Below are 20,902 nucleotides of genomic sequence, written 5' to 3'. Positions count from 1 at the left end.
ACAACATTTTGTAGCCATTTAGTACATTGCATAACTGTTCCCGCCCTCCTGTCTTGTCAGCCATCACGACGGGGGTTACTGCTGTGCTAGCTAGCCTGAGTAAAACCAGGCGCCGTTTTATAGCTATTCAGCTAGATTTTCTCTTTCTTCTATTTGGCTAATGTTGGATAGACATCATGGATTTCAACGAATTGTTTAGTGAACGAACATTACAATTTTCTGACTTTCAGGAGTTTACGGTAAGTTGGCCTGTCAAGGCGAGTGACGCTAGCTGAGTTGGCTAGTTTAGGTAATGAAATATGACAGCAAACGGGTTGACGTGAGTTTTAGACATATTTGGTAATAATCGCATTTTAAATAGGTATACCAGGTTAAACAACACGTGTTGTATGCCTTTCTTACAATTGAACATCAAAACACGGCCAAGTTAACGTTTAACGTTACATACTGTACAGTATTGTACTAGCTCACGCGGTAACGTAGCTAACCAGCCTGCTAACGTTAGCTACATGTGAATGTGGTTGTTCTGGACTTAGCTTCAACTTCATGACTTGTCACCTAACGTTTACTGTTACCTCGTAAAACGGTAGCCAGCAAACCCAATGGGATAACCGAATATAAGAGTTTGTGGGATAGCTAGCTAACTTATTCCATCCGTGTTGACATGACTTGCTTATGTAAAGTTAGCTAGCTAACGTTATTTCAGTTTCGTTTTTGTCATGAAATTAGGCCCTTCGCTCAATGAACTCTGATCTGCCTTCACAGTTTCTTCCTGGACATCAGAAACTGTCTGAGAGAGTGCGGAAGCGATTATACTATGGCCTGGACCAAGACGGCTCTCTAGATAACCTTTCCTGTCCTGTTACAGGTTAGCTAATCTGTCTGTTAGGTTGTGTCCTGTCAATGTGTGACTGTTGTTTATTATGTTGTGAATTTGAATGATTGATTCATATGTTCTGAATATGATTTCTAGATATTGCTGTGGAACTCCTTCAGAAATCTGCCCCTAGCCCAATTCGAAAACTGCACAAGAAATATGCTGCTCATGTCGCGAGGTATGTTGTCAGTGAATGTTGACACTTGTTATCCTTTTTTGCCATCTAATGGTCTTCATAACTTCATATAGTTGGTTTGTTTTTCAGGGAGGCGTGCATCTCTCCATGTGCCATGATGCTGGCCCTGGTCTACATCGAAAGGCTACGACACAGGAACCCCGAATACCTGCAAAAGATCTCCTCCTCTGACCTCTTCCTTATCTCCATGGTATGTGGGCCAAAGGTTGGATGCATCTCAAATGGCACCCTATTCCCTTTGTAGTGTACTGCTTATTGTCAGACCAAAGACCTGCATTTCACTGTTAGTCTGCACCTGTTGTTTAAGAAGTATGTGACAATATTTATTTGATTGATTGGAATAGGGTGCCATTTGGGTTGTCTCGTTAGGCTAAATAGCCTTTGCCTAATTCTATGTGATAAGCATTAGGCCATCTGACCAGAATTATGCAATGGCCATGTGGGTGACTGAAAAGCACAGGTCTTCTCGCCAGAATTAGGTCATAGCGATGTCTGTGAAACACTAGTCGTCTCGACAGGAGTAAGCCACGGCTATGCATGTGATGGGCACAGAACAGCTTGTTATGAAAATGGGCATCTATAATTGCTGGGCATGTAGGGCCCAGACCCATATTCTACACCTAATTCTTGTTCAATTTAGAATTTCCCGCAGCCACCCGCAATGTGCTTTTTAGACCAGGAGTAGGCTTAAGTGTGTGTCTGGAAAATGTTTTTAAATCAAATCACATTTTATTCGTCACAAACTGTTTACAGCAGGTATAAAAGAAGCAACAAAATGCTGACGTGATAGCTTCTTCAACAATGCAGAACATCAGTCAACAACAATAGTCACGTCAAAAGTAATAAGATGGAATCTCCTGTGTAGTATGTGTGAGGAGAAAGATGCAAATACATCTAGCTTTCTATGACATATGGACTGATCTTAACCTCCTAATCCTGTTTCGCCTTTCCTCCAGATGGTTGCCAGCAAATATTTGTACGACGAAGGGGAGGATGAGGAGGTGTTCAATGACGAGTGGGGGGCTGCTGGGAAACTGGACGTCCAGACTGTCAACACTCTGGAGATGAATTTCCTCGACGCTATTGTAAGTTATACGTAGTATTACATTACCAGCCTCAGAAATTGCTACCCAAATAAATGCTTCACATAGTTCAAATCAAATCAAATTTTATTTGTCACATACACATGGTTAGCAGATGTTAATGCGAGTGTAGCGAAATGCTTGTGCTTCTAGTTCCGACAATGCAGTAATAACAAGTAATCTAACAATTCCAAAACTACTGTCTTGTACACAGTGTAAGGGGATAAAGAATATGTACATAAGGATATATGAATGAGTGATGGTACAGAGCAGCATAGGCAAGATACAGTAGATGGTATCGAGTACAGTATGTACAAATGAGATGAGTATGTAAACAAAGTGGCATAGTATAGTATAAAGTGGCTAGTGATACATGTATTACATAAGGATACCGTCGATGATATAGAGTACAGTATATACGTATGCATATGAGATGAATAATGTAGGGTAAGTAACATTTATATAAGGTAGCATTGTTTAAAGTGGCTAGTGATATATTTACATCATTTCCCATCAATTCCCATTATTAAAGTGGCTGGAGTTGAGTCAGTGTCAGTGTGTTGGCAGCAGCCACTCAGTGTTAGTGGTGGCTGTTTAACAGTCTGATGGCCTTGAGATAGAAGCTGTTTTTCAGTCTCTCGGTCCCAGCTTTGATGCACCTGTACTGACCTCGCCTTCTGGATGATAGCGGGGTGAACAGGCAGTGGCTCGGGTGGTTGATGTCCTTGATGATCTTTATGGCCTTCCTGTGACATCGGGTGGTGTAGGTGTCCTGGAGGGCAGGTAGTTTGCCCCCGGTGATGCGTTGTGCAGACCTCACTACCCTCTGGAGAGCCTTACGGTTGAGGGCGGTGCAGTTGCCATACCAGGCGGTGATACAGCCCGCCAGGATGCTCTCGATTGTGCATCTGTAGAAGTTTGTGAGTGCTTTTGGTGACAAGCCAAATTTCTTCAGCCTCCTGAGGTTGAAGAGGCGCTGCTGCGCCTTCTTCACGATGCTGTCTGTGTGAGTGGACCAATTCAGTTTGTCTGTGATGTGTATGCCGAGGAACTTAAAACTTGCTACCCTCTCCACTACTGTTCCATCGATGTGGATAGGGGGGTGTTCCCTCTGCTGTTTCCTGAAGTCCACAATCATCTCCTTAGTTTTGTTGACGTTGAGTGTGAGGTTATTTTCAAGTAACAGACGCGCTCAACATACACACAGCCTCAGAAACGTGTGGTCCCACTCAGAGCCATATATTTAATAGTGGTGCGTGGGTCAACCATTAGTTCACCCGTACCCGTCCGCAATGAATGTCTGAGGACCGACCCTAACCAGCTAAAATAGAAAATGCGCTGTAGGCTACAGTCAGAGACGGCAGAACGATTTTTTGACAGAAGGTGCATGATTTTTTTTATTGCCTGATTTAGGTATGTTTCTGCTTATAATTACGGACATTTTGGTAGGCTTTTTTAGTCACCTTGTCTATAATTAGATACATGCAGCTTCCCTTCCATCATTATGTTTCCCTAGAAGACAAAATAAACCCTTGCTCACCAGAATATCATAAATCGATAGAATGAATGCTTCAATCTAGTTGACATTGGTCTTCTCTGCTTCTTTCACGGAGCAAAGACGTTCAGGAACCGGGAGAAAATGCAATAACAAAAAAAAGGAAATCTTTTCTGTGTAAATTTCCAAATGGCATCAGGTGGACTTGTTGTAAGGAAATAGAAAGCTGTGTAAACAATCCAACGGGTTTCTGAAAATATTTCAGTTGTGCTTGGATGCATATTTTATGTGGTTGAAATACTGTCAGCTTTTATGATGCTGATAAAGATAGCACCTCTACAGATGGTATCTAACTGCGCATTCGCTTTTTCTCAAGATGCTGAAAGAAAGAAATCATATTTCTCCACTCCTGTTTGAGTCTAAATGTTTCCTACATTTGGTGTATCATTTTACTGCAATAAATGCTAAGTTCCGCATGGGGTTAATATTAAGGCTTTGTGAGAGGTTATAGACCTAAAGTCAGTGTCCAGATTTCAGTATCCTTTTAACCCATCTGAACAGTGGGCTACAGTTCCCTTGAAGTGTCATATGCCTATTTTAAAGTATAGCGCCTCACAATCATCACACATAACATAGCTGACACTGTTATCATCCTCTTTTACCACTTTACCAAATCTTTCCCAAACATGACTTTTCTTGCCCCGCCTTTTCTTTATTTTCAACTCTCCGTTTCGTAGCTTTTCTCTTATTGTCCTTTTTGCTTCACTGGATCGCCATTAACTTTTCTCTGTTCGGCCCCTTCCCAAAAGCATTTTACAATTGGGGTGTAGGCTATTTGGCGCGTGAATCTGAAAAATGGAGAGAAGTACAGTTGCAAAAACCATCAAGTTCTATGATGAAACTGGCTCTCATGAGGGCCGCCACTTGAAAGGAAGACCCAGAGTCACCTCTGCTGCAGAGGATAAGTTCATTAGAGTTACCAGCCTCAGAAATTGCTACCCAAATAAATGCTTCACAGAGTTCAAGTAACAGACGCGCTCAACATCGTCTGTTCAGAGGAGACTACGTGAATCAGGCCTTCATGGTCGAATTGCTGCAAAGAAACCACTACTAAAGGACACCAATAAGAAAAGAAGAGACTTGCTTGGGCCAAGAAACATGTGCAATGAACATTAGACTGGTGGAAATCTGTCCTTTGATCTGGTGAGTCCAAATTTGAGATTTTTTGTTGTTGACCTCCGTGTCTTTGTGAGAAGTAGTGTAGGTGAACAGATGATCTCTGCATGTGTGATTCCCACCCTGAAGCATGGAGGAGGTGTGATGGCGTGGGGGTGCTTTGTTGGTGACACTGTCAATGATTTATTTAGAGTTCAAGGCACACTTAACCAGCATGGCTACTACAGCATTCTGCAGCGATACGCCATCCCATCTGGTATGCGCTTAGTGGGACTAGTCACAGGACAATGACTCAAAACACACCTTCGGGCTGTGTAAGGGCTATTTGACCAAGAAGGAGAGTGATGGAGTGCTGCATCAGATGACCTGGCCTCCACAATCCCCCGACCTCAACCCAATTGAGATGGTTTGGGATGAGTTGGACCGCAGAGTGAAGGAAAAGCAGCCAACAAGTACTCAGCAAACAGTATGTGTGAACTCCTTCAAGACTGTTGGAAAAGCATTCCTCATGAAGCTGGTTGAGAGAGTGCCAAGAGTGTGCAAAGCTGTCATCAAGGCGAAGGGTGGCTACTTTGAAGAATCTCAATTATAAATATATTTTGGTTTCTGCACGATTCCATGTGTGTTGTTTTGATGTCTTCACTATAATTCTACAAAGTCGAAAATAGTCCAAATAAAGAAAACAAAACTTTGAATGAGTAGGTGTGTCCCAACTTTTGAATGGTACTGTATATTCCATGATATTTCACACATGCAAGGCTTGACATTAACCTGTTTATCCACTTGTCCAGACAAGGATGTGACTGAGAATATTGTTTGACTCAAGAAACCACTTTACAAAATAAAATACGTCATTATTCCCATACCATTATTACAGAGAATCAGACAAATTATACTACTGCCTATTGGCTACTTAGCTTATTCAAGCCGGTCTCAATATACAACACTGTCCCTTTTTAAGACAAAAAAAAAAAAAAAGCTCTTTACCTAACACTTTTTGTGCTCTTGTAGGAAGCAATCAGTCCCCAATTGCTGACTAGAAATTGTCTATAACTGGGCTAGTGTGGGCAAATGTGTACAGGTTGCTACATGTAGCTCTTGCTTTGATCTCAAAACAAGTGCATATACTCACAACCGGTCACGCTGTAAACAGTTCAGTTGAAAGTAAATTGCACCAATCCATGACAATGGTCTATTTGCATATAAGCCTACTGAAGCTCTGATTGGTTATGGCGCACCGGTCTGTGTAGAGTACGGCCTGAGTCGTGCCTGTCAATGCAATGGTATCCTACTCTGATCCTTTCTGTCTACTACAAAATCTCATGCATAGATCGTTTTGCATACTAAGTGTTGCGTAGTTTTGTTTTGGTTTGTTGCATTGAAAGTGGCTGATATTGTGTTGATTTGATCACAATTCCCACAGTAAAGGGAAATGTTAATAGTGTTAACTAACAGGTAAAACTGTAGAAAGTTGATTAAATTCATTCTCGTGCTTTTCTGCGCAGGCTGGTATTTATTCTACTTGACAGTCCCTGGGGAACTGCAGCTTAGAGGGAACATTGCTAGCACACACACGTCATCCACACAATATTTCATGACCCTAAACCCACCCGCCCGTGGTTATAACCATGGGGACTGCAGGTTGTGTCAACCCGCGCATCACTAATATTTAAATCCCATTGTACTGTATTTGTATGGACATATAATATGCAATCTGACAGCTGCTCTCACTTCTGTGTTTTAGGAGTGGAGCCTCTTCACTGAGCCAGGGGACTACTTTGGCATACTGAATCAACTAGAAACCAGGTTTGTGATTGTTGTCATTCACGTAGATCGTTTTTCGTGCTGGTGCAGGTTTCCCCATGGGTGATTTAAAAAATAAATAAATAAATATTTTTCCAATGTATTGTTGGACATTACTTTAATGTAAAAACACCAGCAAATAATTTCCAAGTGATTTTAATTCTGGAACTCTGTTCCAAAGTAGTCCTATGCATAATAGAGAGAGATACAGTATATGTGATGGTATACAAATCTGTGCAAGATTTGAAATTGTTTTAGTCAAATATATCTGTTTGGCCTTCTTGTAGTCAATTTGCAGTCTACAAAATATTTGTAATTATGTTCCGACCCCCTAACCATCAGCTCGAGAAAAAATAGGCCTGTGTGTCGGGGTGGGCGGATGTATCTGTGTGTGACTCCTAATGCATTAGAACCATTAGAAACACAAGAAGCTATGAAGGGTTCGGAATGTCATAGAGACTTCTATTTTTGTAAGCCCCATGACTTTTCAGGGAATAACTAAATTAGTAGTGTCAAGTTCTTGTGGTAATTTGGCTGGTAGATCTGATACAGAGCTGCTAGTTCAAACAAAGGGTTGGTCATGTGTGTCACATGAGCGTAGTAACATGAGCGTAGCCAGACTCTGTTCTAGGTCCATCTCTCTCTCTCTCTCTGTTTGCATTGAGTGTGGACTGTGTGTGTGTATTAACTCTGGCCTGTTGTGACTCCAGTATTGCAGAGAACCAGGGGATGAAGCGAGGCTGGTTCACCTACACTGACCTCTGTGTGCTTCTGGAGCAGGCGGCGTGGCGACAAGCACTGACGGCCATCTACCTGCACTTTGCCAAGGTGAGGAGGGGCCAGTGGTCAGAGGACAGGGCAGTGGGGTCCACATTGCACTGAAGGACTGAGTTGTGGGTAATCCTCAGTATGGGCACACCGTAGCAGAACATTTTGAAATGGACAATAGCATTTCTTATTTGACATGTTCAGGTAGTATGTTTTTTCCTGTTTTGTGCCGAATGGACACAACGCTAGTCTCAGAAACGCCCCTGAAATTAACATGTCATGGAAATTCTTACACAGGGATACTCAAAGTCGATCTTAAATGAATCATTGTTTATTGTCAGCGTGCTGGAGAGGTTTCAACAAACTCAATACACCATAGTGAATTTCTGTTAGGAGCTCTGCTGTGGCAGTCCTAGCAGTTGTCTGCTATACACAGACAAGTTATATTTGCATGATTTAGCATAATTAATTCATCATTACAGTTTTGTTTAATTTATGTGACTGATCAATATTGGGTCATACATGTGACAGACCAATACCTCACGAGGCTTCTTCTCTCTAAGCTGTGACCTTGAAACTGAAATATCTTTCTTTCTCATAACAAGGTCTGGGCGTACTGCCAAATTGTAGATACTGATAAGTGAGGATTTGTTAAATCAGTCACTTACATGAACACAAAAATTGGTTATTAGAACAGCACATGAATGAACACAGGAATGAGTTATGAGAAAAGCACAAGTATAACATTTCCATCACATCAATTCCTGAAAACTGCTCATTGTAGAAACCCACAAACTATGTGTTGATTGAAAGAAACAACACTTTTGAAAGTAGTTAGTTTGGGAGGGAAGGAAGGAAAAACACACTGAAAGAAATCCACTAAATTCACGTCCTCACCTCTCTAGGTGACCTGCATGCTGGGGCTGGTGTATCTGACCAGTGTCGCGGGCCTTATCGCCACCAGCCTCCCCAGGAGCAGCCAGCCCCTGTCCCCAGTCAGCCAAGTCCACCTGCCTAGCTCCAGCCTCTCTCCACCACCACCACTAGGCCTGCTCCCAGTCCCAGAGACCCCAAGTCCAGCATCCGACCTCCCTCGCTGCTGCGTCTTGGGCAACGACAGTCACAAACGCAGACCTGGCACTCTCCACACCCACGACAACCACGGCTCGCCAACCACCTCCCAGACCTCTATACTGTGTCTATGGGGCTCTCTCCTCACTTCCCTAAGCCACACTGACCCACACCCCCAGCCTGACACTGAACCAGCCTTGTCCGCCTCCTCTCTGCACTACCCCGGCTGCCCAGTTACAGTGGGGAGCCTCCCTCTTGGCTCCATCCAGTGCGGCCCATCGAACACCTCTGCTCCACTACTTGAGCCTGGAACCCCTGGTCACCCCTCAGCACCGTGGCTGGCCCCTGTCCCCCTCCTCTACGGAGCCATCCCAATGCTCCTGGACTCCCGTCTGACTGGCATGGCAACCCTCCGTGTCGGACCCTGCTGCCCACAATTCATGCTGCCCATCGAGAAAGCCCAATCTCTCCTCATGCCCAGCTAGACACAGACGGACAAAACAAGCCACAATCGTTACCCTGCAATGACTATGACGCCGGACTCCAAATTAAACCAACCGATTTTTCAGAATGCGTCCGTTGCAGTGAAAGGATTGATTTTGTTTTGTATGTGCATTGTTTTGTTGCATATACTGTCTAAATTTGAGATAAGGCCCCCTAAAGGTGAGTAGCACATTTTGTACAGTGGTTTGCCAGCTGAATTGGTGTAAATAAGTGAGATGAACTCATAACAGCGTGAGATCTGAGTTCTGTGCTCAGACCCTCGTATCTTTTCTAACGTATATTTTTCAAAGGAGGTTGGATCACATCGCTTTACAATGGGTGTTTCCAAAGTCAAGGAGGTGTTTGAGGTCTAGAAGGTGTGTACATGGCAAACTAATCTTTCTTGTTTGGTTTAAAAAAATACACAAAAATATGTCTATGCATGGCTACCATACCCACACAGCGTTTGTTACTACCTAGTCTTTGGCCTGGGTACCAGATTTGTTTGTGTCATCATTCCACTCACACTCCATGTTTGGCATGACAAAGTGGCATGATGGAAGAAACAGACTGGTACCCAGGCTACCTACTCTTTACCTATGCTTGAAAATGGGGGCTTGTGGGAGTTGGGCTAAGTCAAGTTTTTAGTTGGAAGAGTTAAGTTTTGATGTGACATCATAGCTATTTGAGAATGTGTTGAGAAAGTAAGAAAGTCGAGAAAGTCTCCACAAAAGCAAGGCTGCTTTCTAAGTCAGTACTGTACTGTAGCGCTTTAAGAAGGGAGGCAATTTAGCCTGGTCCCAGATCTGTTTGTGCTCTTGCCAACTCTATTGCTGTCCTTGTCAAGCCAAACATTGCATGACAATGAGTGAGAAGGAGTTGGATTGATGGCACAAACAGACTTGCACTCAAGCTAGAGACAACTAGCCTACATTTGATTTGCCATGGAGTTTTTGGGTCATTATTCTCTCATTTACTGTAGTTATTTTCAAAAATGTCAACATATTTTTGCACAGATGGCTACTGGTCCCTGCACTGAACAATAGTAGAGATGTAATGCTTTTTTATTCCAGTGAAAAAACAGTAAACATTCAATTCATATCTCGGTTTGGCTGCCCCTCAAGTCGTGTTCATTAGGGCACATCATAGCGAAATGCTTTACACCACTTCGCAATAGCAAACGAAAATAGAAGTTTCTTATTGGACAAGGTCAGAGAGCGCCCCCCCCCCCCCCCTTTTTGGGGACATTTGTTTCATTTCCTGCCTACTGAACATGACCCTAAACTCAGATAGCACTGGGGGACAGATGGAACTCTTAACTATTTATTTTACCATGATAGAATGCAGTGGCTATCTCTAATTTAATGTTTGTACAACAGAATGCCACGCAACTGAAATAGGTCATAACCAGTTTACTGTTTTGATGTTTTTTAAATAAGAGTTTTGAATATGATTGAAAATGTATCTAATGAATGCGATTTTCATCCAATTACCCTTTCCATGGAAACAGTTGTATTGTGCAAAACATCACTTTTTTTAAGTAGAAATGTCTGTTTTTTAATTTATGCAATTAATTAGTATCCCTCTTTAACATACCAATTTGGTTGGGGAGACCTGACAACATTAAAAACCACTCAATCACTCGCATATAATTTGTGTTCTCCACCCGCTCAAAATTGGAAAATGTCTTCTTTCTCCATAGATTTAGTTGAATGGGTATGTCCATTATTGAATGGGGATGTAAATTCTGGTAATACTATTTCAGTCTCTCATCCCTGAAAAACAGTTGGCTCTTCTCATATTCTTCTACTCAAGATAGAAGGTTCTTGCTAGGGAATTTGATATTTGTACATATGACTTGGTTTTACATTGACACCTTTCTTACAAAGCCAGGAGGCACTGTGGTCCCTAGGACATTAACTCATGAAGTTTGGCTTTTGTTGAATTGCTGAAAACATCTAAATTAAACATTTTTCAAATCAGACTTAGATTTTGAAGCACAATATCCTTACATTTTGTAAACAATGTGTAGAAATCTGTAAAAAATAATAATAAAATGCTTGACTCTTAACCACATTTTTTTCATTTGTCATTTATGCCTGTATTGCTGTTCACATGGTCCACTGACATACAGTATGTAATGTGAGTTGTCAACATTGAGCTATTAATCTCACAATCTGGGCACGCACACACACCCTAGAAAGCAATATGCCATTTGAGCTGACATCTAAGAACTGCAGTCACACAGGCACTGATCTACATGTGTGGTGTCAAGCAAGCATTAACAGAATATATGGGGTTCTGTGGGCCGTAGTCACACAGCGTCTCAGCGTAGGATTGCTAATCAAGGATCAGGTTACCTCTGTCATCTAAAAGCTAAGCGAAGGACCCTGGGACTAAACACCACCCTCTGCAACTGGATCCTGTACTTCCTGACGGGCCGCCCTCAGGTGGTAAGGGTAGGTAACAACATCCTCCACGCTGATCCTCAACACGGGGGCCCCTCGGGTGTGTTCTCAGTCCCCTCCTGTACTCCCTGTTCACTCACAATTGCATGACCAGGCATGACTCCCAACACCATCATCAAGTTTGCCGATGACACAATAGTGGGAGGTCTGATCACCGACAACGATGAGACAGCCAAAAGGGAGGAGGTCAGAGACATGGCCGTGTGGTGCCAGGACAATAACCTCTCCCTCAACATGATCAAGACAAAGGAGATGATTGTGGACTACAAGAAAAGGATGACCGAGCACGCACCATTCGCATCGACTGGGCTGCAGTGGAGCAGGTTGAGAGATTCAAGTTCCTTGGTGTCCACATCACCAACAAGCTATCATAGTCCAAACACACCAAGACTGTTATGAAGAGGGCACGACAAAGCCTATTCCCCCTTAGGAGACTGAAAAGATTTGGCATGGGTCTTCAGATCCTCGTAAGGTTCTACAGCTGCACCATCAAGAGCATGGTTGCATCATTGCCTGGTATGGCAACTGCTCGGCCTCCGACCGCAAGGCACTACAGAGAGTAGTGCGTACAGTCCAGTACATCACTGGGGCCAACCTTACTGCCATCTAGGACCTCTATACCAGGCGGTGTCGGAGGAAGGCCCTAAAAATGGTCAATGACTCCAGCCACCCTAGTCATAGACTGTTCTCTCTGCTACCACACGGCAAGCGGTACCGGAGTGCCAAATCTAGAATGGACTGAGGGCTTGCAGGCCTGTTGTAAGGCAGGTCCTCACCAGACATCACCGGCAACAACATCGCCTATGGGCACAAACCCACCGTCGCTGGACCAGACAGGACTGGCAAAAAGTGCTCTACACTGACGAGTCGGGGTTTTGTCTCACCAGGGGTGATGGTCGGATTCGCATTTATCGTTGAAGCGTTACACCGAGGCCTCTACTCTGGAGCGGGATACATTTGGAGGTGGAGGGGCCGTCATGGTCTGGGGCGGTGTGTCACAGCATCATCGGACTGAGCTTGTTGTCATTGCAGGCAATCTCAACGCTGTGCGTTACAGGGAAGACATCCTCCTCCCTCATGTGGTACCCTTCCTGCAGGCTCATCCTGACATGACCCTCCAGTATGAAAATGCCTCCAGCCATACTGCTCGTTCTGTGCGTGATTTCCTGCAAGACAGGAATGTCAGTGTTCTGCCATGGCCAGCGAAGAGCCCGGATCTCAATCCCATGGAGCACTTCTGGGACCTGTTGGATCGGAGGGCTAGGGCCATTCTCCCCAGAAATGTCCGGATACTGACTTACCCACACCAGATACTGACTTACTTTTGATTTTGACCCCCCCTTTGTTCAGGGACATTATTTTTACATTTCTGTTAGTCACATGTCTGTGGAACTTGTTCAGTTTATGTCTCAGTTGTTGAATCTTGTCATGTTCATACAAATATTTACACATCTTAAGTTTGCTGAAAATAAACACAGTTGACAGTGAGAGGACAATTATTTTTAGGCTGAGTTTATTACCTCAATTACCTCGACTAACCGGTGCCCCCGCACATTGACTATGTAACGATATCACCTGTATATGGCCTCACTATTGTTATTTTACTGCTACTGTTGAATTATTTGTTACTTTTATTTTCAATTTTTTACTTAACATTTATTTTTCTTAACCTCTTATGGCATTGTTGGTTAAGGGCTTGTAAGTAAGCATTTCACTGTAAGGTTGTGTTCGGCTCAACTTTATCCTAGATCAGCACTCCTACTCTGAGACTCTTTGTAAATATGAGCCCCAATCTTCTCCAATATGTGTTTTGAGAGGAGAGAGGACATGAGGAATCAAGGCAACGCAATTCAAATGCAATCTACCCAGCAACAACTTTGCACAACATAGTGTGCTTCACCTCGTTTCCTGTTATTGCTGCCCTCCTTAAGCTTGTGCAAATAACAATGAACAACACAATGCCAATGGGAACAGGAAGCCATTACAGCTGAATCAAAACGGTCAACATAGTTACACCCATCACCAGAGTCATAGCAATCCTTTCAAAACACTGCAGCACCTCTCCGTTGCATACAACTTCAGCACATATCCATATTACAACACAACACGTCCTTTTGACTGCTGTTCCTCGTGTCGTCCTACGGTGCCAAGTCTGCGTGAGCATTTCTGACACCCTGCTTCTGTGCAAAATATCAGATCAGTTACATTGCCAGGCAAAATGTTTTCACAACTCAGGAACCACATCAACAACATGATGTAATGCTCCTAAAATCCACACAGAAACTATGCAGAATATGTCAGAGGAATGTACCCACCCCTTTTTCTGCCTGCGCCTCACCCCAGACCCCACCCCCATCCCCTTGGCCCTCTGCATACCACTTGAGACTCCTGCTCCTAATATAGACCCAACTGGTTTGTGGGACAGGCAGGGGGAGAGGAGCCTGCATGTAGCAGGATCTAGCGTTTATTGTTGGGTGAGTTGTGCCCAAGTCTTTCATGGAGAAAATACTTATCAGGCAGGTAAGTCATGGTACACGAGTTGGCCAGATTTGTTCTTGAGAAGTGTGTGTAGGACTGAAACATTTAGGACTACAAGGAGTAAAGCTGGGGTAAAAAAAAAGTTGGTTGGATTGTAAACTGTTTTTGGTTTAGAGCTTAGTTCAACTTGATCCTGAATGTTTTCCCTTCAAGCTTCATTCCAGCAGTGATTTTAGAGCACATTTATCAAGGTGTTATAGAGTGTTGTTGGTGTTCTTTTTCTGTTGGTCTAGATCATGTTTCAAGAGATGCGTGAAGAATTGAAGAATTCAGGTAATTTGGGTAACCTTCAGTGTTTGTGTGTGTGTGAATGTACATTTGTGTGTCTGTTTCATGGAATGAGGTGTATAGGGGATCTATAACTGTGTGTGTGTGTGTGTGTGTGTGTGTGTTAACTTCAGAGGCTGATGCTGAGATGTACATGAAGTTCATGAAAAGTCATTGCTGCTATGAGGCCATTCCAACCAGCTGTAAACTGGTCATATTTGACACAACACTACAAGTAAGAGTCCAGGGTCCTGTAACCCACTTGTATGTTGGAACTGAACAATACAAAATAATTTGGGGGCCAAATCAAGAGTCCAGGATCAGTGTTCAGTAGGGCACATCGTAGCAAAACGTCTCACAACAGGTTACAGGAAACTAAAATCTGTGTTCTTATTTGGCAAATTCACGTAGTGCCTCCCCGTTTCAGAACATACTCTTCCTGCTGAACTCAGCCTAGATATTCTCCCTCCACTTCCCAAGGGAAAGGTCATGGTCCCTTTTGGTATGACATTTCAAGTCAGAGTTCCTCTCTCCTGTAACTACAGCTACAGCCAGTTCTAGTGGTTTTCCCTTGTCCCTGCAGCAATAATTCATGTGCAGCCTCATTCCTTCTTCCCTAAAACATACTCACTACTAAGACCGGTGTTAACTGGTTGTGTTAAAAAAAAAAAACTATGTTTGCAGGTGAAGAAAGCCTTTTTCGCTCTTGTAGCAAACGGCTTGAGAGCTGCACCTCTCTGGGATAGCAAGACACAGAGGTTTGTGGGTAAGTGAAGAGATTAGGGGGTGCTCTCTTGCTACTTGCTTATGGCAACGCAATGTCCTGAATGATTGCAAGCTTGGGCTGGTTTTGGGGGTAGTGTGATATGAAGACTAGACACTAGCACGTATCCATGCCAACAGTGATAAGAGCTCTCTCTCTCTATTGTCCTCACAGGTATGCTGACTATAACAGATTTCATCAACATTCTCCATCGTTACTACAGGTCCCCATTGGTGCGTATCTGAACCAAATGCAAGTCAATATCCCAGTCATAAGCATGTTTCACATTTCATGTCCAAGTCATCCCAATGTGTCTGAAATGGATTGTGTAGCTCAATAAACATCCTTAAAGATGATTTGGACATTTAACATACAAAATGCTAATAACGGGAATATTGACCTGCATTGATTTTTGGACGAAAATTCTTAAAAGTTAGCCTTTGGTGACAGTGGCCAGGTTAGCAAAGCCAAAACATGGATTGCTGTCTTACCTTGTCCATACATTTCTTACATGGTAAGGAAACCATTTCGTAATTTGGGTGGACTATCCCTTTAAGCCTAGTCTTGGCCTATAAAGCATGTTCAATGGAGACAAGATCATGGTTGTGTGAATAACACAGAAATCATTCATCATAATTTGTCCAATACAGTGCCTTGCGAAAGTATTCGGCCCCCTTGAACTTTGCGACCTTTTGCCACATTTCAGGCTTCAAACATAAAGATATAAAACTGTATTTTTTTGTGAAGAATCAACAAGTGGGACACAATCATGAAGTGAAACGACATTTATTGGATATTTCAAACTTTTTTAACAAATCAAAAACTGAAAAATTGGGCGTGCAAAATTATTCAGCCCCCTTAAGTTAATACTTTGTAGCGCCACCTTTTGCTGCGATTACAGCTGTAAGTCGCTTGGGGTATGTCTCTATCAGTTTTGCACATCGAGAGACTGACATTTTTTCCCATTCCTCCTTGCAAAACAGCTTGAGCTCAGTGAGGTTGGATGGAGAGCATTTGTGAACAGCAGTTTTCAGTTCTTTCCACAGATTCTCGATTGGATTCAGGTCTGGACTTTGACTTGGCCATTCTAACTTATTTTTGAACCATTCCATTGTAGATTTTGCTTTATGTTTTGGATCATTGTCTTGTTGGAAGACAAATCTCCGTCCCAGTCTCAGGTCTTTTGCAGACTACATCGGGTTTTCTTCCAGAATGGTCCTGTATTTGGCTCCATCCATCTTCCCATCAATTTTAACCATCTTCCCTGTCCCTGCTGAAGAAATGCAGGCCCAAACCATGATGCTGCCACCACCATGTTTGACAGTGGGGATGGTGTGTTCAGCTGTGTTGCTTTTACGCCAAACATAACGTTTTGCATTGTTGCCAAAAAGTTCAATTTTGGTTTCATCTGACCAGAGCACCTTCTTCCACATGTTTGGTGTGTCTCCCAGGTGGCTTGTGGCAAACTTTAAACGACACTTTTTATGGATATCTTTAAGAAATGGCTTTCTTCTTGCCACTCTTCCATAAAGGCCAGATTTGTGCAATATACGACTGATTGTTGTCCTATGGACAGAGTCTCCCACCTCAGCTGTAGATCTCTGCAGTTCATCCAGAGTGATCATGGGCCTCTTGGCTGCATCTCTGATCAGTCTTCTCCTTGTATGAGCTGAAAGTTTAGAGGGACGGCAGGTCTTGGTAGATTTGCAGTGGTCTGATACTCCTTCCATTTCAATATTATCGCTTGCACAGTGCTCCTTGGGATGTTTAAAGCTTGGGAAATCTTTTTGTATCCAAATCCGGCTTTAAACTTCTTCACAACAGTATATCGGACCTGCCTGGTGTGTTCCTTGTTCTTCATGATGCTCTCTGCGCTTTTGACAGACCTCTGAGACTATCACAGTGCAGGTGCATTTATACGGAGACTTGATTACACACAGGTGGATTGTATTTATCATCATTAGTCATTTAGGTCAACATTGGATCATTCAGAGATCCTCACTGAACTTCTGGAGAGAGTTTTCTGCACTGAAAGTAAAGGGGCTGAATAATTTTGCACTCCCAATTTCTCAGTTTTTGATTTGTTAAAAAAGTTTGAAATATCCAATAAATGTCGTTCCACTTCATAATTGTGTCCCACTTGTTGTTGATTCTTCACAAAAAATACAGTTTTATATCTTTATGTTTGAAGCCTGAAATGTGGCAAAAGGTCGCAAAGTTCAAGGGGTCCGAATACTTTCGCAAGGCACTGTATGTTTCCCCCCTCCCACAGGTTCAAATGAAAGAGCTGGAGAGGCATCAAATTGGAACATGGCGAGGTGATTCATTCAAGTAAATAAGCTAGAGAAAGCAAATGATACAGTGTTCTATGTCTATGGTATATACGTACATGTCTTTCTGTGACTTTCCATTCTGTTTATTTCTCTCTCTCTGCAGATGTGTACCTGCAATACTCCAACCACTGTCTTCACAGTATCGCTCCAGACGCCAGGTGAATCTACGCAAGCTCTCAGTCAAACCAACTCCTGTCACCTGGCTTTGCCTGAGTTGTTACTTTTACTGATAACTTTTTAAAATGAGTAACAGGCTAAGGAAATTGAGGCTGGGATTCAGTCAATTACAGGCAGTATTCTGGGTTGTGTTCAGTACGGCACACTGTAGCAAAACGTTTTGCAACATGACTCAGGTGTGGATGTTGGTTGTGTTCTCCAGGGTTAGACACTATAGGCCTACTCAGTCTCCCCTCCTCTCCCCTGCAGCCTCTTCGACGCCATCTATTCCCTACTGAGGTATAAGATCCACAGATTGCCGGTTATCGATCCCGTGTCCGGAAATGTCTTACACATTCTCACGCACAAGCGAATCCTCAAGTTTCTCCATATATTTGTAAGACAACATGACTTGAAGAAGATGTCCGTGTGTTTATGCTCAAATCATATGGTCATCCATTTCAAACAGTGGTGTTGTGAACTGTATGTGTTGTGTTTTTAATTTATTTTAAAAGTACTCTACACAGAAAGAGACAGTCCCAAAACCCTGCTTCATGCAGAAGACGATCCAGGACGTTGGGATCGGGACATTCCGGAACATTGCCACGGTCCAGCAGACGGCCTCAGTCTACGATGCCCTGTCTGTGTTTGTAGAGAGGAGGGTCTCCGCACTGCCCGTAGTAAACGAGCAAGGTGGGTTAACCTTATCTCTTTTTCAAAGTCGAACACTGACTAGTACAGTATGTGTATATCCTTACATGGTGCCCTTCAAAAATAAAGTTTGACTTGTAAGATGTAGGTAGGCTATGTATCTCACTGTCCTTTGTACACCAAGGCAAGGTGGTGGCTCTCTACTCCAGATTTGATGTGATTGTAAGTACCCCAAAGCTGCCCGTTACAGTTGAATTCACTTGAAAACAATACAAAATAAAGCCCTTCACATCTTTGTTGGTGCATTGTGTACATTTTTATTGTTCTCTCCTCTTCTCTTCTTCTCGGAGACAGAATCTGGCTGCCCAGAAGACATACAACAACCTGAACATGTCCATGCAGGAGGCCATCCGACGGCGCTGCTGTTTCATTGAGGGCGTCATCAAGTGCCTCCCCGATGAGACCCTGGAGACCGTCATTGATCGCATAATTAAGGCTGAGGTTAGTGTCCCACTCTGCTCCCACCAGGGTTGTATTCATAAGGCTCCAAATGGAAGAAAACGGGCTGCAACAGGGAGGGACTACTTGAACATGTCCAATTAGAAACACTTGTTATTTTTGGTACGGTGTGCACTACTGAATATGACCAAGGTCATGTCCTCTATCACAGTGGCCCTCTCTCTCCACTCCACCTACGAGTTTGTTTAAAAAAGACATCAAAGTAATGGGCTGTAACATTTAGCTCTATTAGCCCACACAATGAAATATAAATAGAGTTATGAAGGTTTCTGCTTACTGCTTTACTCTACTCTACTTAATTACTGGTAAGTCCTTGTTGTGTAACCATGACCAACCCTTTCCCACCACACACTCCTATCCTCTCCCCCTCCTGTTCCCATTCTGCACCAATTCTCTTCCCATTCTACCCCATCCTGCCCCCATCCATTCTCTATCCTCTCCCCCTACTGCCCTCATCCGGTCTCCATCCTCTCTCCCTCCTGTCCCCATCTTACCCCCATCCTGCCCCATTCCTCTCTCCATCCTCTCCTCACCCCTTTTACTCCTCATCCTTTCCCCTCAGGTCCATCGGCTGGTCCTGGTGGACAAAGAGGACGTGTGCAGGGGGATCATCTCTCTCTCTGACCTGCTCCAGGCCATGGTGTTAAGCCCGGCAGGTATTGACGCCCTTTTAGCCTCTTAGCACCTGTGGGAGTCAGGCCCCCTTGCCCTACCTCCATCTTCCACCGCCTCTAGCCCCACCTTCCTGGCCCAGGTATGTCCACCCTTTTTCTCTCCTCTCTCCAATCCCCCCAGCTCATTGACTGGCTGTCCGACACACTTCTTTGACCCCCCACAACAACAGCTGCTGCTGCTATACGTTGCACCCTGTTTCTCTGTGCTTCAGCCACATATCAACCCCCCACCACGTACCCTGAAGCACCAACATGCAAGTGGGCACACACGCACATGCGCAGACACACACACTTTCTCTGCAAAGGGTGATTATGATGACCTCTGACCTATCGTTCCCTGCTTGCCTGATGCATGGGCAGCAGTATAAATCCAATGACTTTCAAAAGGACTGGAATCTTGAAGATTCCAAGCTTTTGTGGTTGACATTCTATGGACTATCTGCAGCTAAAAGGCCAAGTTACAGTATGGCACTAGAGGAATGTGATGATGTATCTGCATAAAGATTTGATGATATCTGATTTGATCTGCGTGCCAAATGGCACCCTATTCCCTATAGTGTACTACTTTTGACCAGTGTCCATATGACTTAGGTGAAAAATTAATAAATAGCTTGGCTTGTGCAAGCCGAAACGGTTAATCTCCTGTTTCTGTAACGTGAGGCAGCTTGATGTACAAGTACAGCCCCTGGATAGGACACTAGTCTGTCTCCGGTCAGTAGTTCATTATATATAGGTAATAGGTTGCCGTTTGGGATGCAACCATGTTGTTGTTAATTTGCATCTCTCAGATTGGTTTGTGTCTACGGCAAGAATCTGTATGGAGCTTATTATCTATTTATGCTGATATAATAACACACTGATGCACACAACCTTTTTTTTATCATATGCTTTGGTTACAATCCTTCCAATCTTTGATAATATTGCATTTCCACTATTGTTTTTTTTTCTTTTTTTTCCAGAGATTTCAAGCAAATCAAACTGAGATCACTAGAGGACAATGTGAAGTCCATGGTGGATGAAAAGGGAGACCGTTTTCAAAATGTCAACATACTGTTGTAGAGAAAAACAATCTGCAACAATCAGCTGTATCAGTTGAGTTCAATAAATCACAATAGTCATTAGTTACATTTGATCAAATGGACGATATAAGTTTGAGTTACTTTGTGTTGCGCTGAATTTGTGCTGTATTAAACATGTTCAAATCAATTTAACTTGTTTTTTTATAATGGACTTGCACAATGGATTTCACTGTTTTATGTAAGCTTTTCAGAGAAACAAGTGGAGATATAAACATAAATGGTATTTTACGTAAGAATGGATAGTACTATCCAATTTATCCAGCAGATGTCAGTAAATAGCTATTGTTTTCGCAAAACCAAGCGCAGTAAACAAGGAAGCACGTGACATGCTGAGCCAGTAAACTGGGTTTCCACTAGATAGCACACCTATAAAGTCTTAATTTGCTAGATCGTAAGAATTCATGAAAACGACATTTTAGATTTTTGGTCTTAATTTAAGGTTAGGCATAATATTAGCAGTGTGGTTGGGGTTAGATTTAAAATCTACTTTTAAGACGAGCAAT

At 43.1% G+C, this 20,902-nt stretch overlaps 2 protein-coding genes across 47 annotated transcripts; both read left to right on the top strand.

The window, feature by feature from the left end:
* The first annotated feature begins 5 nt into the window (after positions 1-5).
* Positions 6-11,022, top strand: LOC110495959 (protein CNPPD1). Its single transcript, XM_021571510.3, has 8 exons — positions 6-239; positions 766-868; positions 974-1,055; positions 1,143-1,263; positions 2,030-2,158; positions 6,571-6,632; positions 7,340-7,457; positions 8,303-11,022. Exons 1-8 carry the CDS (start codon positions 177-179, stop codon positions 8,951-8,953), a joined length of 1,329 nt encoding a protein of 442 aa, XP_021427185.3. The 5' UTR covers positions 6-176; the 3' UTR covers positions 8,954-11,022.
* Positions 11,023-13,767: 2,745 nt separating this feature from the next.
* On the top strand, positions 13,768-20,526 carry prkag3a (protein kinase, AMP-activated, gamma 3a non-catalytic subunit). Of its 46 annotated transcripts, none has more exons than XM_090208300.1 (13): positions 13,768-13,939; positions 14,191-14,230; positions 14,359-14,459; positions 14,909-14,990; positions 15,162-15,220; positions 17,260-17,305; positions 17,424-17,478; positions 17,747-17,873; positions 18,004-18,169; positions 18,312-18,349; positions 18,482-18,628; positions 19,209-19,302; positions 20,280-20,526. In XM_090208300.1, the coding sequence occupies exons 1-13, from the start codon at positions 13,916-13,918 to the stop codon at positions 20,300-20,302; spliced, it is 1,002 nt and encodes a 333-aa protein (XP_090064426.1). In that variant the 5' UTR covers positions 13,768-13,915; the 3' UTR covers positions 20,303-20,526. The 46 variants fall into 46 exon arrangements, 9 of the variants coding, with proteins under 9 accessions (XP_090064426.1, XP_021427187.1, XP_090064427.1 ...); XR_016488430.1 differs by having other exon boundaries at positions 13,769-13,893; positions 17,260-17,318; positions 17,747-17,776; positions 17,992-18,169; positions 18,317-18,349; XR_016488445.1 differs by having other exon boundaries at positions 13,774-13,939; positions 17,747-17,776; positions 17,992-18,169; positions 18,317-18,349; positions 19,209-19,400.
* Positions 20,527-20,902: the final 376 nt, after the last annotated feature.

Source organism: Oncorhynchus mykiss, chromosome 18 (genome assembly GCF_057628025.1).
Source record: "Oncorhynchus mykiss isolate SJ-2025 chromosome 18, ASM5762802v1, whole genome shotgun sequence".
NCBI classification, from domain to species: Eukaryota; Metazoa; Chordata; class Actinopteri; order Salmoniformes; family Salmonidae; genus Oncorhynchus; species Oncorhynchus mykiss.
Note: the sequence above shows the minus strand (reverse complement) of the source record. Positions and strands in the feature narration are given on the sequence as shown.

What these genes read in the sequence shown, in the direction of transcription:
- LOC110495959 (XM_021571510.3), top strand. Translation starts at nt 177, where the DNA reads ATGGATTTCAACGAATTGTTTAGTGAACGAACATTACAATTTTCTGAC. An exon ending in CTGACTTTCAGGAGTTTACG is followed by an intron (nt 240 to 765) that starts GTAAGTTGGCCT and finishes CTGCCTTCACAG; the next exon opens with TTTCTTCCTGGACATCAGAA. An exon ending in TCTACCTGCACTTTGCCAAG is followed by an intron (nt 7,458 to 8,302) that starts GTGAGGAGGGGC and finishes TCACCTCTCTAG; the next exon opens with GTGACCTGCATGCTGGGGCT.
- prkag3a (XM_021571512.3), top strand. Translation starts at nt 13,916, where the DNA reads ATGGAGAAAATACTTATCAGGCAG. An exon ending in TGAAGAATTGAAGAATTCAG is followed by an intron (nt 14,231 to 14,358) that starts GTAATTTGGGTA and finishes TGTTAACTTCAG; the next exon opens with AGGCTGATGCTGAGATGTAC. An exon ending in ATCGCATAATTAAGGCTGAG is followed by an intron (nt 18,629 to 19,208) that starts GTTAGTGTCCCA and finishes CTTTCCCCTCAG; the next exon opens with GTCCATCGGCTGGTCCTGGT.